The sequence below is a fragment of the Theobroma umbraticum genome, unplaced genomic scaffold (genome assembly GCF_002168275.2).
Source record: "Theobroma umbraticum cultivar Fairchild unplaced genomic scaffold, ASM216827v3 scaffold_81.0, whole genome shotgun sequence".
NCBI lineage: Eukaryota > Viridiplantae > Streptophyta > Magnoliopsida > Malvales > Malvaceae > Theobroma > Theobroma umbraticum.
This window is the reverse complement of record NW_018397268.1, coordinates 2,428,732-2,441,593: the sequence shown is the minus strand read 5'-3', so window position 1 is coordinate 2,441,593 and position 12,862 is coordinate 2,428,732. Positions and strand designations below refer to the sequence as shown.

General features: G+C 34.9%; 1 protein-coding gene across 3 annotated transcripts; it reads left to right on the top strand.

Annotated features, from left to right (window-relative positions):
- The first annotated feature begins 1,437 nt into the window (after positions 1–1,437).
- SAC3A (SAC3/GANP/Nin1/mts3/eIF-3 p25 family) lies at positions 1,438–12,673 on the top strand. 3 transcript variants are annotated; one of them, XM_021439793.2, is made up of 14 exons: positions 1,438–1,762; positions 1,952–2,024; positions 3,147–4,007; positions 6,078–6,515; positions 7,556–7,657; positions 8,311–8,408; positions 8,549–8,729; positions 8,896–9,387; positions 9,498–9,638; positions 9,768–9,827; positions 10,892–11,022; positions 11,147–11,280; positions 11,393–11,628; positions 12,152–12,673. In XM_021439793.2, exons 2-14 carry the CDS (start codon positions 1,965–1,967, stop codon positions 12,251–12,253), a joined length of 3,036 nt encoding a protein of 1,011 aa, XP_021295468.1. In that variant the 5' UTR covers positions 1,438–1,762; positions 1,952–1,964; the 3' UTR covers positions 12,254–12,673. The 3 variants fall into 3 exon arrangements, with proteins under 3 accessions (XP_021295468.1, XP_021295469.1, XP_021295470.1); XM_021439794.2 differs by having other exon boundaries at positions 1,438–1,773; XM_021439795.2 differs by having other exon boundaries at positions 1,439–1,762; positions 8,552–8,729.
- Positions 12,674–12,862: the final 189 nt, after the last annotated feature.

Below are 12,862 nucleotides of genomic sequence, written 5' to 3'. Positions count from 1 at the left end.
GAAATTCACAGTATTTGAAGCTGGGAAGCATGAGGCAAAGGCATGGGTTTTATAAGGTTTGATGTCAACATTTTCTCCAGGGCCTCCGGGGCATAAGCTTTCTGGGCAATTTGACTTTTCTAGATTTTGTAAAATAAAGTATAAATAATGGACTTAAATTGAAAAAAAAAAACAAAAAAAAGAGGCAAAACTTGATAAATAACAATTGGAATAGGAAGAAAATTGTATTCAATTTCATTGAGCTCAAGCTTTGAATCCCAACTCAAACTGTGATATAAGGTCCATTAGCCTGGATCAATAAAGTGTTGGATCGAATCAATCTCGAATTTAAAAAAATATTTTTTTAATTTGATTAATACATATATGAAATTAGAAAGATGAGCTTGTATGAAGTGATATTAGAGTTTATTTAACTCATCGATGATGTAAGATTTTTCATGAAACATATAAAAATTGAGACATGATTGTACGACACGATTGGATGTTATGAAAGAGTGTTCCTGTATTTGTTTTTTGAGTTAAAAATATAAATTGGTGATATGGGATTTAAATTGTAAGAAATTAAATCTGTTAGTATACATCGGATTTTATTTTAAAGTAATTAAATAAATTTTATATAATTAAAGAATGTGAAAGAAATAAAAAATATAAGGTATTATTTATTTGATGAGATGTTACCAACTCAAACCCGCTTTGAAACGGGCCGTGTTCGTGGGTTTGGACGGACAGCTGTAAGCCATGAACAAGTCAAGTCCAATAATAGTGTATTCATATAGGTAAATAGAAGCCGAATTAAGTTTGAATTTAAATAAAAGTTACCACATGATTAACATTTGATTTCATAATAAATATAAAATTATTATTTTTAAAAATATATTAATTTTTTAAATAAAATATTATAAAATAAAAAATAATAGTAATAAAAAATTTATAATAATTTATATATATTTAAATTTATAAAATTATTATTTAAAACAAACAAACAACAACACTTAATAAACAATTAAAATCAAAATCCGAGAATCCTTTATGTAAATATCCTCACCACTTAGGTTAATAGATATTAGTTAACTTTCCATATTACTTATTAAGTAATGGTTTAAATAATTTTTTTAAATAATTGACTTTTTATGTTAGTTATATTACTAAATATTAAGAGTGAAAAATCGTTAATTTAGTTATTTGTTAATTTAGTTAATAAAATTATTTAATAATTCTAATAAAATTATAATTACCAATTCATGTCTTATTAGAAAAACTAATCATAGATGAATTCTGCTTCTCTTTCAATAACACTTTCTTCTTCTAATATTAATAGCATGGCTTAAAAGGCATTTTATGACTTATAATTTCACTAGTAATAGTAGTTTAACCACAACAAAGCAAAACGACGACCCTAAAACGAGTAAACGACGACCACCTTATATAAACACCCACAATCGTCTTCTCTTCATATTTTTCGCCTGTAAATTTCTTCCGATTCTCTTTCTCCCTTGTCTTTCCTTCCCTCGTGGGATTTCTTTTTTTAATTTTTAAATATTCAATTTTGTTCTCTACATTCTCTTGCTCTATTTTATTTTATTTTATTGTTTGCTTGATAAAATCCTATAATCAATTACTTCACATATAAATTTTTCTTTTTCTTTTTGGTTGAGTTTTCTGTCTGGGTTTTCTCCTTTGATCTCAAATTTTGGTTCTTTGTTGCTAAATAACCTCAAGGGCTTTTTCCCTTTTCAACATCAATCTCGAGGAGTTTTTGAAGGTTAGAAGTTGGTCAGTTTTCTTTTAATTTTATTAGGGTTTTGTGGGTTTTTTTTTATTATTTCAATGTTGAATTTTCAACTTTTTTGGGTAATTTAATGTTTGATTAGATAAAATCGAATTGGTTTTATTTTATTTTATCTTGGGTGCTAATTATATGTTGTTGCCTTTTGTTTTTGATGAAATATAGGGATGCTGACGAAATGATGAATCAAGCTACTAATACACAAACTTTAGCTTCACTGGACCCGAACTCTGTTGAGGTGATTTCCTTTTTTATTCTTTTACTTTCTTTGAGAAACAATGGTTAAAATGGTTAAAGTGTTGATTTGAATAGAGGGTTGTGTTGGAATTGGGTCTAAAACCGAAGGTAAATGAATTTGGTTTGAAGTTTCAAAGTTGTTGAGTTAGCTTTTAAGCCCTTTAGGCATTTTGGAAGTGAGGAGTGTTGCTTATTGTGAATTGGGTTTGAGTTTTAGAATTGAATTAGGAAAGGGCTCTGATCTCAGTTTAAAGGTAATAGTTGTAATTAGGTTTGAAGTTTCAATGATGTTTAGTTAGGTTTTACTGCTGTAGGCAATACTTTGATGAAGAGCATTGCTTGCCAGGGATGGGTTTAGTTTAGAGTTGGACTAAAAAAACCTTGAAGTTAAAAACCTAAGGTAGTAGCTTTTAAGGAATTGGATTTGAAGTTACTAAGTTGTTTAGTTAGATTTTAGCTCTTTAGGCATTGTGGAGGTGAATAGTGTTGCTTGCTATGAAGCGGGGTAGTTATGAATTGGATTAAAAAAGTGCCAAAATTGAAAATCAAAAGTTTTGGCAATGCTTGGAATGACTGAGTTGGAAGATTCGGAGTTGGGTAGTTAGATTTTAGTGCTTTCGGTATTTTTCTGGTGAAGAATGTTTCTTGCTTTGAAATTTATTAGTTTAGAATTGGATTAAAAAAGTGCGAAAATTGAAAACCAAAGATTGTAGCAATGCTTGTGATGAATTGAGTTGGAAGTTTCTAAGTTATTTAGTTGAATTCTAGTACTTTAGGTATTTTGGAAGTGAAGTGTTGAAATTAAAAATTGCAGGCATTGTTTAAATGAATTGGGTTTGAAGTTTCTAAGTTGTTTAGTTAGGTTTTCGTGCTTTAGGCATTTTTGAAGTGAAGAGTGCTTGTTGTGAACTGGGTTTGAGTTTACATCAATTGGTTATTTGAAGAAGGTGAAGAAGGACAGGTTTTGAAGTGGTGGTTGAATTTACTTGTAAATACAACATCCAAGTAATGTCATATTGTATAACCGATCAGATTTGATTTGCTTTCAAGTGATTGATCAACATACATCCTGTTATTTTGGTTAATTCATTTGTCATTCATTGACTTTGGTTTCTTTTCTCAGAGTCGATATGTTGTAAATGCAAGTCAAGGGCAGACATCTTCATTTGTTCCCTCAACAACTGGTTCTGAAGCTGCATCGTGGAATATGTACAGGGTGGATAATCACTCTGTAGAAAATGGAAGTTTTTCGAATTCCACTTACCACCATGTGCAGCAAACAGAGCCATCCATAAGAACTGTTCAGGATGGGTCAAATGCAGCATCTGTTGCTACTTCATCGAGCTTAGGAACAACAAATGCACAACCAGACTATAGTGGCTATAATTCCTACTCAAATTCTACTGATCCTTATTCATATGGAAGCACAGGATACCAAGGTTACTATAATGGCTATCAGCAACAACCAAACCCCTCTTACTCTCAGCCAGTAGGAGCATATCAAAACACAGGTGCTCCTTATCAGCCTCTTTCCTCATTTCCGAATACAGGGTCTTATGCTGGGCCTGCAAGTTATTCAAGCACTTACTACAATCCTGGTGATTATCAGACAGCTGGAGGTTACCCAAGTAGCGGTTACAGTCATCAGACAACCACGTGGAATGAAGGCAACTATTCAAATTATACTACTCACCAATATTCAAACTACACTCCAGATACAAGTGGTGCTTATGCTTCTGGTAATGCAGCTACAAATTCATTGCATTATCAGCAGCATTACAAGCAGTGGTCAGATTATTACAATCAAACGGAAGTTAGTTGTGCCCCCGGAACAGAAAATTTGTCCATTGCTAGTAAATCCACTCAGGTGTCTCAGGTTCCTGGTGTTAGTGGTGGATACCCTACTTCAAACAGCCAAGCTCCCCCATCTTTTACCCCTTCGTGGAGGCCAGAGTCCAGTTCATCTCAAATGCCTTCATTGCAGGTTTGAGTTTATGTTGGATGCATAGTGCAAGATTGGCTGAATGCAGACATAATGAGGACTTGTTTGTGCTATATGCTAATCTTAAAAATATGCATTCCATCATTATTTTCTTTTGCTATATTTGACCTTTTGCTGCATCAGATAAAATTTTATGGTTGAAGGTGATAGTTCTTGAAGTGTGCTTGTGCATCTATTGTGCTTTATGTTTCTATTTAGTTGCAATTGAATATTTGAGGTTTTGTATGGTAGGTGCAATACAATGTGTATGTGAGTGATTATTTATCAATTTTCTGATTTAATGAGATATTTCTCCTTGTATAGACTGCATCTCCAATCCAATGAACCCATTATGTTTCATCTGTCTTTCTTTGATTTCTGATCTTATTTATATTTCGTATCATTGATTCTTCTCAAATTTCGATATTGAATTTTGGATGCTGTGTGAAAATGTCAGGGTGCGTTTTGTTGACCTTTCATGGGTAAGATTGCATTGTTTTTAAGATGAGGGATTTTTGGAATTCAGAACATAGGCTTTCTTTGTTTCTGATAGTAGTTAGAGCATGCTCTGCATGACATATGGTGTTAAGTTTGCTTCAAACTATGCCCTTTAGACCAACATGTTCTCTTTCTGTGGTAAATTCAGGGCCGCTGTTACTTGTGAATCTAAAAAGTCCAAAGGCATGAATTCTTTTTTCTTAGATATAGACAGTGTACTAATGACATTATATCTCTTTATTGAAGAATTAGTGAAATAGGGGATTTGATGGGTCTTTGTAACAGATTTCTCCAACTCTTACTAGATTTTTTTATTTTATTTTTGAGTTTTTCTGTTAGATGATGTTTTAGTGGCCTAGATTTCTATTGTATGGCGATATAATAAATGATCTTGTTATCACATATATGATTAGTTCAAATTCCTCAGTTCTTTTAATGGAAGATCAATGAGATATTTTGATAGTAAATCCCTTTTCCGCAAGCCAAGGGCTGTTGATGGTCATTTCAAGATTTGTGTTGCTATTACAGTTGTGGGTTATATTACCAGTATGTCACTACCTGTTTTATTTAAAGAATCTTGTTCAAATTATTCGTGTGGGTAATTTTTTTGTTTCCAGAATAATGAGAAGGTTCATTGTGCTAGATAGGGAGCATGTGGATGGAAGTGTTGTAACAACTAATATTTGTTTGAGGTGGAATGCTTGTTTTAACTTTTGCATTATGTTTGGTCAAAAGGGTGGAATTTAGGAAGGGAAGAAATGTGGAGGGAAACAGAATGATTTGCTGGAAAAATTATAAGCCTTTTAATTGTTTGAATTGGGTGAGGAAAGAAAAAGCATGCAACTGCCATTTGTTTGCTAATCACATAAAAAAGGTGCACCTTATATTGGGTTGGCTTGCGAGGAGAGAAATCACTGCTTGTTCTTTTCACTTGGGTACCCTACAGGATGGTAGTATCATACTTCCCCACCATTTACCTCCTCTGTTTCCTCTAAGCAAAATGGAGTGATGTTTGATGGTCTTAGCAACCTTTTTAAAGGCTTTGCTTAGGGGGGTATAGGGGATATGAATGCATTTGCATATAAAATGTAAACAAAGTGAGCCTAGTGTGTATGATGTGATAACAAGTCTGATTTTATGGAAAGCTCCCTAATGATAGTAGCTCTTTCCTAAAGCTTTGATTGAATCTTTCATGATATGGTGCCTCTGAAAGAATGCTTTTTGTGCTCCACGGAATACTGGAGTACATGATCTGGCATGTCTAGATTGCAAGGTGGATTTCATGTTCCACTTTCAGAGAAAAATGATAAATCTATGTGCTTATCATATTGTAATGCATCGTGAATTATTGAGAAGGAAGATTGTAAGGATTATGTGCTTCTTATTGCCATAAGATTGATGGCTATGATTGTAATGTTTATGTTAATAGTATCTTTTTTCAGATTTGTTTGTGTATTTAACCATGTAGTTTCCTTTTGTAGTTATCGCATTTAACTTAATGTCTTTTTCAGTTATTTGAGTTTTAGTGCTTTTTACTTCAAATTATTTTTATCTTTTTGTGCTCTTTTTGGTCAGCCTGGTGCAACAGTTACTGGTGGTTATGATAGTTACTGGAAACATGGGGCTTCAAGTTTTCAAAATCAGCATCCTACTCCTGTACAGCAACATTTTCCGAAGCCTTTGGATTCAAAACCTTCATATGATAACTTTCAGGAACAGCAGAAAACTGCTTGCCCACAAGGTCTCAATTTACTGTATCCCGTGGCTCAGCAGTCATCTCAAAGTTACCAACCACCTTTGCAAACTGTTCAATCAGTTGATACACGAAGGGTAAGCAAAGTGCAGATTCAAACAAACCCCAGAATTGCTTCTAATTTGCCACTGGGTTTACCAAAAATGGACAAGGATGGCTCTAACAATAATGCAACAGCAAAACCTGCTTATATCAGTGTTTCACTGACAAAACCCAGTGAGAAAGTGTTGCCCAATGATGCAGCTGATTCTGTACTCAAGGTGAGCCTCCTGTTTTAGTTGTTTACTTTTGTTTCTTCAGAATAAACACCATAGGTTATCCTGTAAGATTTTCTGTTCAAAAATGAGGAGGCGAATGAGAAAGCTGCCTCCAACCACCCTAGGTTGAACATCTGCATACTAGTACCTGAAACAAATATGTCTTGTCTAATCTGAATTTTCGTGTTCGCCTGAAGCTCTGCAATTGGATTGCCTATTGGCAGCATAGTCTGTTATAAAAATTAATTGTTTGTTGGGCTCTTTATAAGTGCTTGAGTGCTGTAATGTTACAGGATTTGACAGCAGGGAAGTAGTTCACTGTACATGGAAAAAGCTTGGATGCAAGTATTCTGCAAATGAATGATGTTGTCTTACTTTCTTCATTGTACTTCCCTATAAAATGGTGATAGATGGCTAGGAAATTGTTACATGAGTGCTGATTTGTTTGGTCATGGTTAATGTGTTTGCCTGGATAATGCTTAGGGTTGTTTAGCATTGCACTGTGTCTGGAGATAAATATGGGATGTTATCATTTGATGTGCAAGATTGTTGCTTCATATTAAAGAATTATCTCATGTAATTGGAATTTGTAGTTTGCAAGACATTATTAAGTTTGAAAACCTAAGTTGTTTTAAAAAATATTGAATATGCATGCATATTTGTCTGTGTTCAGTACATTTGATGTGTTATTTGCTTGTACCTTCTATTTGAGGAAGTCCTGTTAGTCATTTGAGCTGCAATCTTCATTTCCATGTTGGCTACTAATACCAGATACGGTAAACTTACTGGATTATGCAGTGCTGAATTAAAATGCATATTTGGATAAATATGGTGGATAATGATGATTTAGACATAAATTGCTCTTGGAAATTGTTGTGAAATGCTGTAAAATCATTGATTTAAACTGTATAGTCTACTTGTACGGCCTTCCCTCCCCCTGTCCCCCACCACCACCACCACCAAAAAAAAAAGAGAGGGAATTATGTGGTTTACACGTGTCAGGTTATGCCACAACAATTAATTGCCACTTTGTTTGCTTGCAGGTTGGTATGTTCCCAAAATCATTAAAGAATTATGTTGAAAGGGCATTGGGTCAATGTGAAGATGAAAAGCAAATGGCAGCTTGCCAGGCAGTCATGAAGGAGGTGAGTTTTTTGTTTAATCTTGATTAGTGGTTATTCACAATTGTGTGCAAATTGAGTTGTTTCTTTTTATTTAAATTTTTTCTCGTGCCATTGTAATCAAGTACACTTTAAGAGTTTGGATCAATGATTTCTTAATATGCCAGCAATGACAAGCAGTGTTACTGAAAAATTAAATTGTATTCACTGCACAGAATGTATGTTTACATATCTTCATAGCCAGAGGGAGGGCTAACCTGAGTCCTGGATGGCTAACAGCTACTAGGCTGATTTTGTGTTGTTGGCCATTCATTCTCTTTAACTACTTCTGATATGAAATTAGAAGAAGGTATTGGGCCCTCTAGGACGGAAGGTTGAGATCAGTAATTCATTTACTTAGCTTTATGTCTGATATCTGACAACTTTCTAAGTTTCTACATTGATACTATTAGGTTTCTTGATGAGTGTTGAAAAGTAATGTTATGTGGTAGGATTAGGCTTTAAAGTTATTAAGATTAATTGGTGTCTGCTTGTTAAATATGCTATAGTTGCTGGAAATTTTGACGTATTTGAGTTAATCTTTCTGTTTCTATAGTTCTGCTTGCCATTGCAGTATGTTTTAAATTTTTCTGCTGGATGCATATTGACTTTTCCCTTCACCAACTACTGCCTTTCAGATAATTACCAAGGCAACTAATGATGGTACACTTCATACACGAGACTGGGATGCCGAGCCTCTCTTTCCGATACCTAATGCAGATATGGTTGATAAGAAGTATGTATTCTAGTTCCCTGTCTATGCTTGATTTTCTGGCTTTCATGTATGTGGAAATACATGGCATTCATTTGGGTTCTAGTAACAATTTGTTCTGCCTCGATCCTTACCTCTCTTTTCCTTTGTTTTTTCTCATCTAGCAGCAATTTGCAAAATCCAATCCCTGTTTCTGCATTTCCAAAGTACAAGAGTCCAACTAAACGATCCAAGAGCAGGTGGGAGCCTTTACCGGAGGAGAAATTAGTTGACAAAGTGGATCCTGTCAACAGTTATGCAGCAAAATATAGTAGCTGGGTTCACGTTAATGAAAAGGACAGAAAGGTAGTGTCTAATTTCATTGCTTTTGTTCTTTCATGGCAATACTAGGCTAGGGTTGGTACATTCTTTTCTTAGTATGGGGTTTTAGTGATATTATTGGTTCTCAAGGTGTTGCACTTCTGCCGCAAATAATCTAATCAGCTTTTTTGTTGAATAAATTATTCTGCAGCCTGCAGGTGCAAGTTCTGACGGCAAGACGGATATTATGAATAGCATTAGATTTCCGCTGATGGAGCAGAAATTCGCAGGTAAAACTGTCCAGAGGCCTGTTAAGAGACAGCGTCTTGCTGATGGGAATGCTGCTGATAATGGTGATGCATCAAGTGATAGTGATAAGGAACAGAATTTAACAGCATATTATTCTGGTGCAATTGCACTTGCTAGTACACCGGAGGAAAGAAAGAGACGTGAAAATCGTTCTAAGCGTTTTGAAAAAGTGCAAGGAAATCGAGCACAAATTAATCACTTTAAGGCCAAAAATGCTGGCAGTGGAAACCTATATGCTAGAAGGGCTAGTGCTATGGTGCTTAGCAAAAACTTTGAAGATGGTGGCAGCAGGGCTGTTGAAGACATTGACTGGGATGCACTAACTGTGAAAGGAACATGCCAGGAAATAGAGAAACGCTATTTACGTCTTACTTCTGCACCAGATCCCTCCACTGTAATTATCCATATTTCATTTCACTGTCATAATCTGTGCATTCTGCCTTTTGAAATTTTTGGAAAAATGATGTCACTCCCATATTATTGACCGTCTTCTTTGATTTACAGGTAAGACCAGAAGAAGTTCTGGAAAAAGCTCTGCTCATGGTTCAAAATTCCCAAAAGAACTACCTTTATAAATGTGATCAGTTGAAGTCTATTCGCCAGGACTTAACTGTCCAAAGAATTCGTAACCATCTAACAGTTAAGGTATATCTGATGCATATCCCTGCCTCCCTGGGAAAAAGATATGTTTATAGTGATGAGGATTTTCTTTTCTATAATAAATAATTCCTGGACAATATGCTGATTTTCAAGCTTTATTTCACTTGTAAACAGGTTTATGAAACTCATGCTCGATTGACATTGGAAGTTGGGGATCTGCCTGAGTATAATCAGGTTTGTAATTTAAGAACATCTTGTTATGAATTCTTGTTTGGAATAGCTTGTTTACCTGCTTTTATTAAAATGTGTAAAGTATCACGCATGGTTTCTTAATGAGACTAGATTCTGTTAACCCCATATGATGGCTATCTTTTTCTTTCAGCTGGTCGTGTATTAGATCTGGCCAAATAGTTTGCCACCAAACTGGCACTTAGCCTTGTTTGCGAAGCTAAATTGACATATTGTGCTTTTAAGAAAATGCAGATAAAACACACTCATGGACACTGCTGAGTAGTGTGTATCACTGTTGTCTTAAACATTGGCATGTCTTGCTAGTTTTATTTCAGTTCTATTTCTTTTGGCAACATTGTTAGTTTTCAGTTAAGTAATGTTTAATCCTAGCCAAAATTGCTATAGTTGATCATATTTTTTAGTGTCCTGGAGTTGTTAGCTTGATAAAGTTGTGGAAATTTGTGAAGATGTCTAGTAAAGTAAAAAAGGGTAAAGGTGCCTGTTATTTATATATGGTGAGAAATATATTGGACTACCATCAAAATAAAGGATTCCCTCCCTAGAGATAGGAAAAGGGTATAAAAAGAAACCATTAATGGAATTTCAGTGCTTTGTAACTACTGTTGCATTTTGAGTGACAGAGTATGATAGACTGGTATTTGCACAATTTATTTCTCTCAAGAACTTATGCTCAGCTGTAGATCTGCAAATGTTAATCAAAGCACAATTGGTAATTAACTCTCAGTGGTTGTAGGTTTCATTTGAACATTTTGCTTAACGTTGTAATTGTGTTTCTGTTGCAAAGGTCAGAGTAAAAAGTTCATCATACGTTTATTTTGTCAGAAAGTAGTAAACTAAGTGGGTGTCAAAAGGATTTGTATATTTTCTTTCTTTTCCCCCTCTTTTTTGGATGTCTATTTTGGATCTATTCTGTGATGTCCAGTGGTGCTTAGAATTCACCACTCGAAAGATGTTGTGACACAAAGTGGAATAGATTAAGAGATTAAGTTTTACTATTTTACATTATTAATCTTGTTCGCTTTTTTTTTTCCTCCTACGGAGTCCAGTGCCAATCACAGCTGAAAATCCTTTATGCTGAAGGAATTGAGGGGTGCCATATGGAGTTTTCTGCTTACAATTTACTTTGTGTTATCATGCACTCGAATAACAACAGAGATCTATTATCGTCAATGTCAAGGTTAGTTGTGTTGCTATTTTCAATCTATAAGCTAGATTTTTTTCCTTGATTTCTTGAATTATGTCAATTATACATTATGCTATGAATATTGACATAAAAATACCCTCACATGTTTGGTTTCAAGATTATCTGATGAAGCAAAGAAGGATAAAGCTGTTCAACATGCACTTGCAGTTCGTGCAGCTGTGACTTCAGGAAATTATGTTATGTTCTTCAGATTATACAAAATGGCACCTAACTTGAACGCCTGCCTTATGGGTAAGTGTGTACTACAGGGTGATCTCAATTCTTATTACCAATTACATTTATCTAAAGAGTGCTAAGGTTTTTCTTTCATTTGCTCTTTGGTCTTTTTGGTTCTTTTGTGCAGATCTTTATGTCGAGAAAATGCGATATAAGGCTGTGGGCTGTATGTCTCGTTCTTATCGTCCTCAGGTACCTGTTTCATACATTGCTCAGGTTCTGGGCTTCAGCAGCAGTGTGCCTACAAATGAAGGAAGTGATGAGAAAGACTCAGATGGATTGGAGGAGTGTGTTGACTGGTTGAAGGCACATGGTGCATGCCTTGTTGCAGATAGTAATGGAGAGATGCAGCTTGATGCTAAGGTATTCTTAATCTCATCCTGATAATTAACATATCTGATCTTATTATTGTTGGATAATCAGCAGTGTTCCAAATTGGTACACTCATTAGATCCTCAGGTTGTTAATTCTGTAAAACCTTTTCCCTTTATGTCATGAGCATATTTCTTCACGAGAGCAGTCCAAGTGAACTTGTCGAAGTTCCATCTTGGCGCAACTATCGTATCCTCCCTGAGATGCAGAATTTTAAAGAAAATTTGATGGATCGATATCCCTGTAAATTTTTTTCCATCATGCCATGAGCAGATTTGTTCGTGTGTGCTGTCCATGTTTAACTTCAGTTGAACGTTTTGGGATTTCATCCTTCTGTCCCTTTTTGGTCCATCAGTAAATACTATTTGTTTAACGTTTTGGGAGTTTGCCTTTCCCAAACCCTACCCTTTTCTTACTTTTCTGATTGTTCCCCCCGTGCCCTATCTCCTTCTCAAGATACAGAAGAAAGGTTTGGCTTTACTTACTGACTGAATGGAATGTTCATAATATGCAGGCATCATCTTCAAGTCTCTACATGCCAGAACCTGAAGATGCCGTGGCCCATGGAGACGCTAGTCTAGCTGTTAATGATTTTCTGACGCGGACATCGTCATAGCCAAGGTAGTCGAAATTAATAGTGTTTGAAAGCAAAGTTAATTGGAAATTTTTGCCATCCTCAGTCTGATGTATGACAGTGAAAAGAATGGGAATATTTTGAAGAATGGCTAGCAGGTCTGACGAAGTTAAGCCTGAGGGCTGAGGGTGTTGCTTGTAACCTTAAGAGAGAGTAGATCACATTTGTATACCATGATATACTAATTCAAAAGAATTCAAATTCTCTCGGAAATGCTTGTTAGGAGATGGCAGAGGGCAGCACTTGAGCTAGCATTGTAGTTTTTGTTCTTGTTTCTCTTTTGAAACATCGATTCATTGTTTCTTGGTGAAGACTTAACATAGATGTATTTCAGGAAGAAGAAAATAAGGAAAATTAGTCAGTATATTTGATATATGAATCCTTTAGAAGTTTGAGTTCCAATGTGCTATTAGTTCTCTTAGAAACGAAACTACAGCAATTAGTTCAGTTCTGAAGAAAATGAATAAAAACTGAAATTAACTTTTTTTCAAAGAATTTTCTTGTATTTTTCATCCTTTTTGCAAGCATTGGTACACAAATTTAATTGAGGATAGATGAACCTTTACTGCCTGCGTCATGAAATAAATTTTT

Bases quoted from the DNA above. Each gene is read 5' to 3' on its own strand.
- SAC3A (XM_021439793.2), top strand. From the start codon at position 1,965: ATGATGAATCAAGCTACTAATACACAAACTTTAGCTTCACTGGACCCG. The intron at 8,409-8,548 runs GTATGTATTCTA...TTTCTCATCTAG, and splicing joins GCAGATATGGTTGATAAGAA to CAGCAATTTGCAAAATCCAA. The intron at 9,828-10,891 runs GTTTGTAATTTA...TACGGAGTCCAG, and splicing joins ATCTGCCTGAGTATAATCAG to TGCCAATCACAGCTGAAAAT.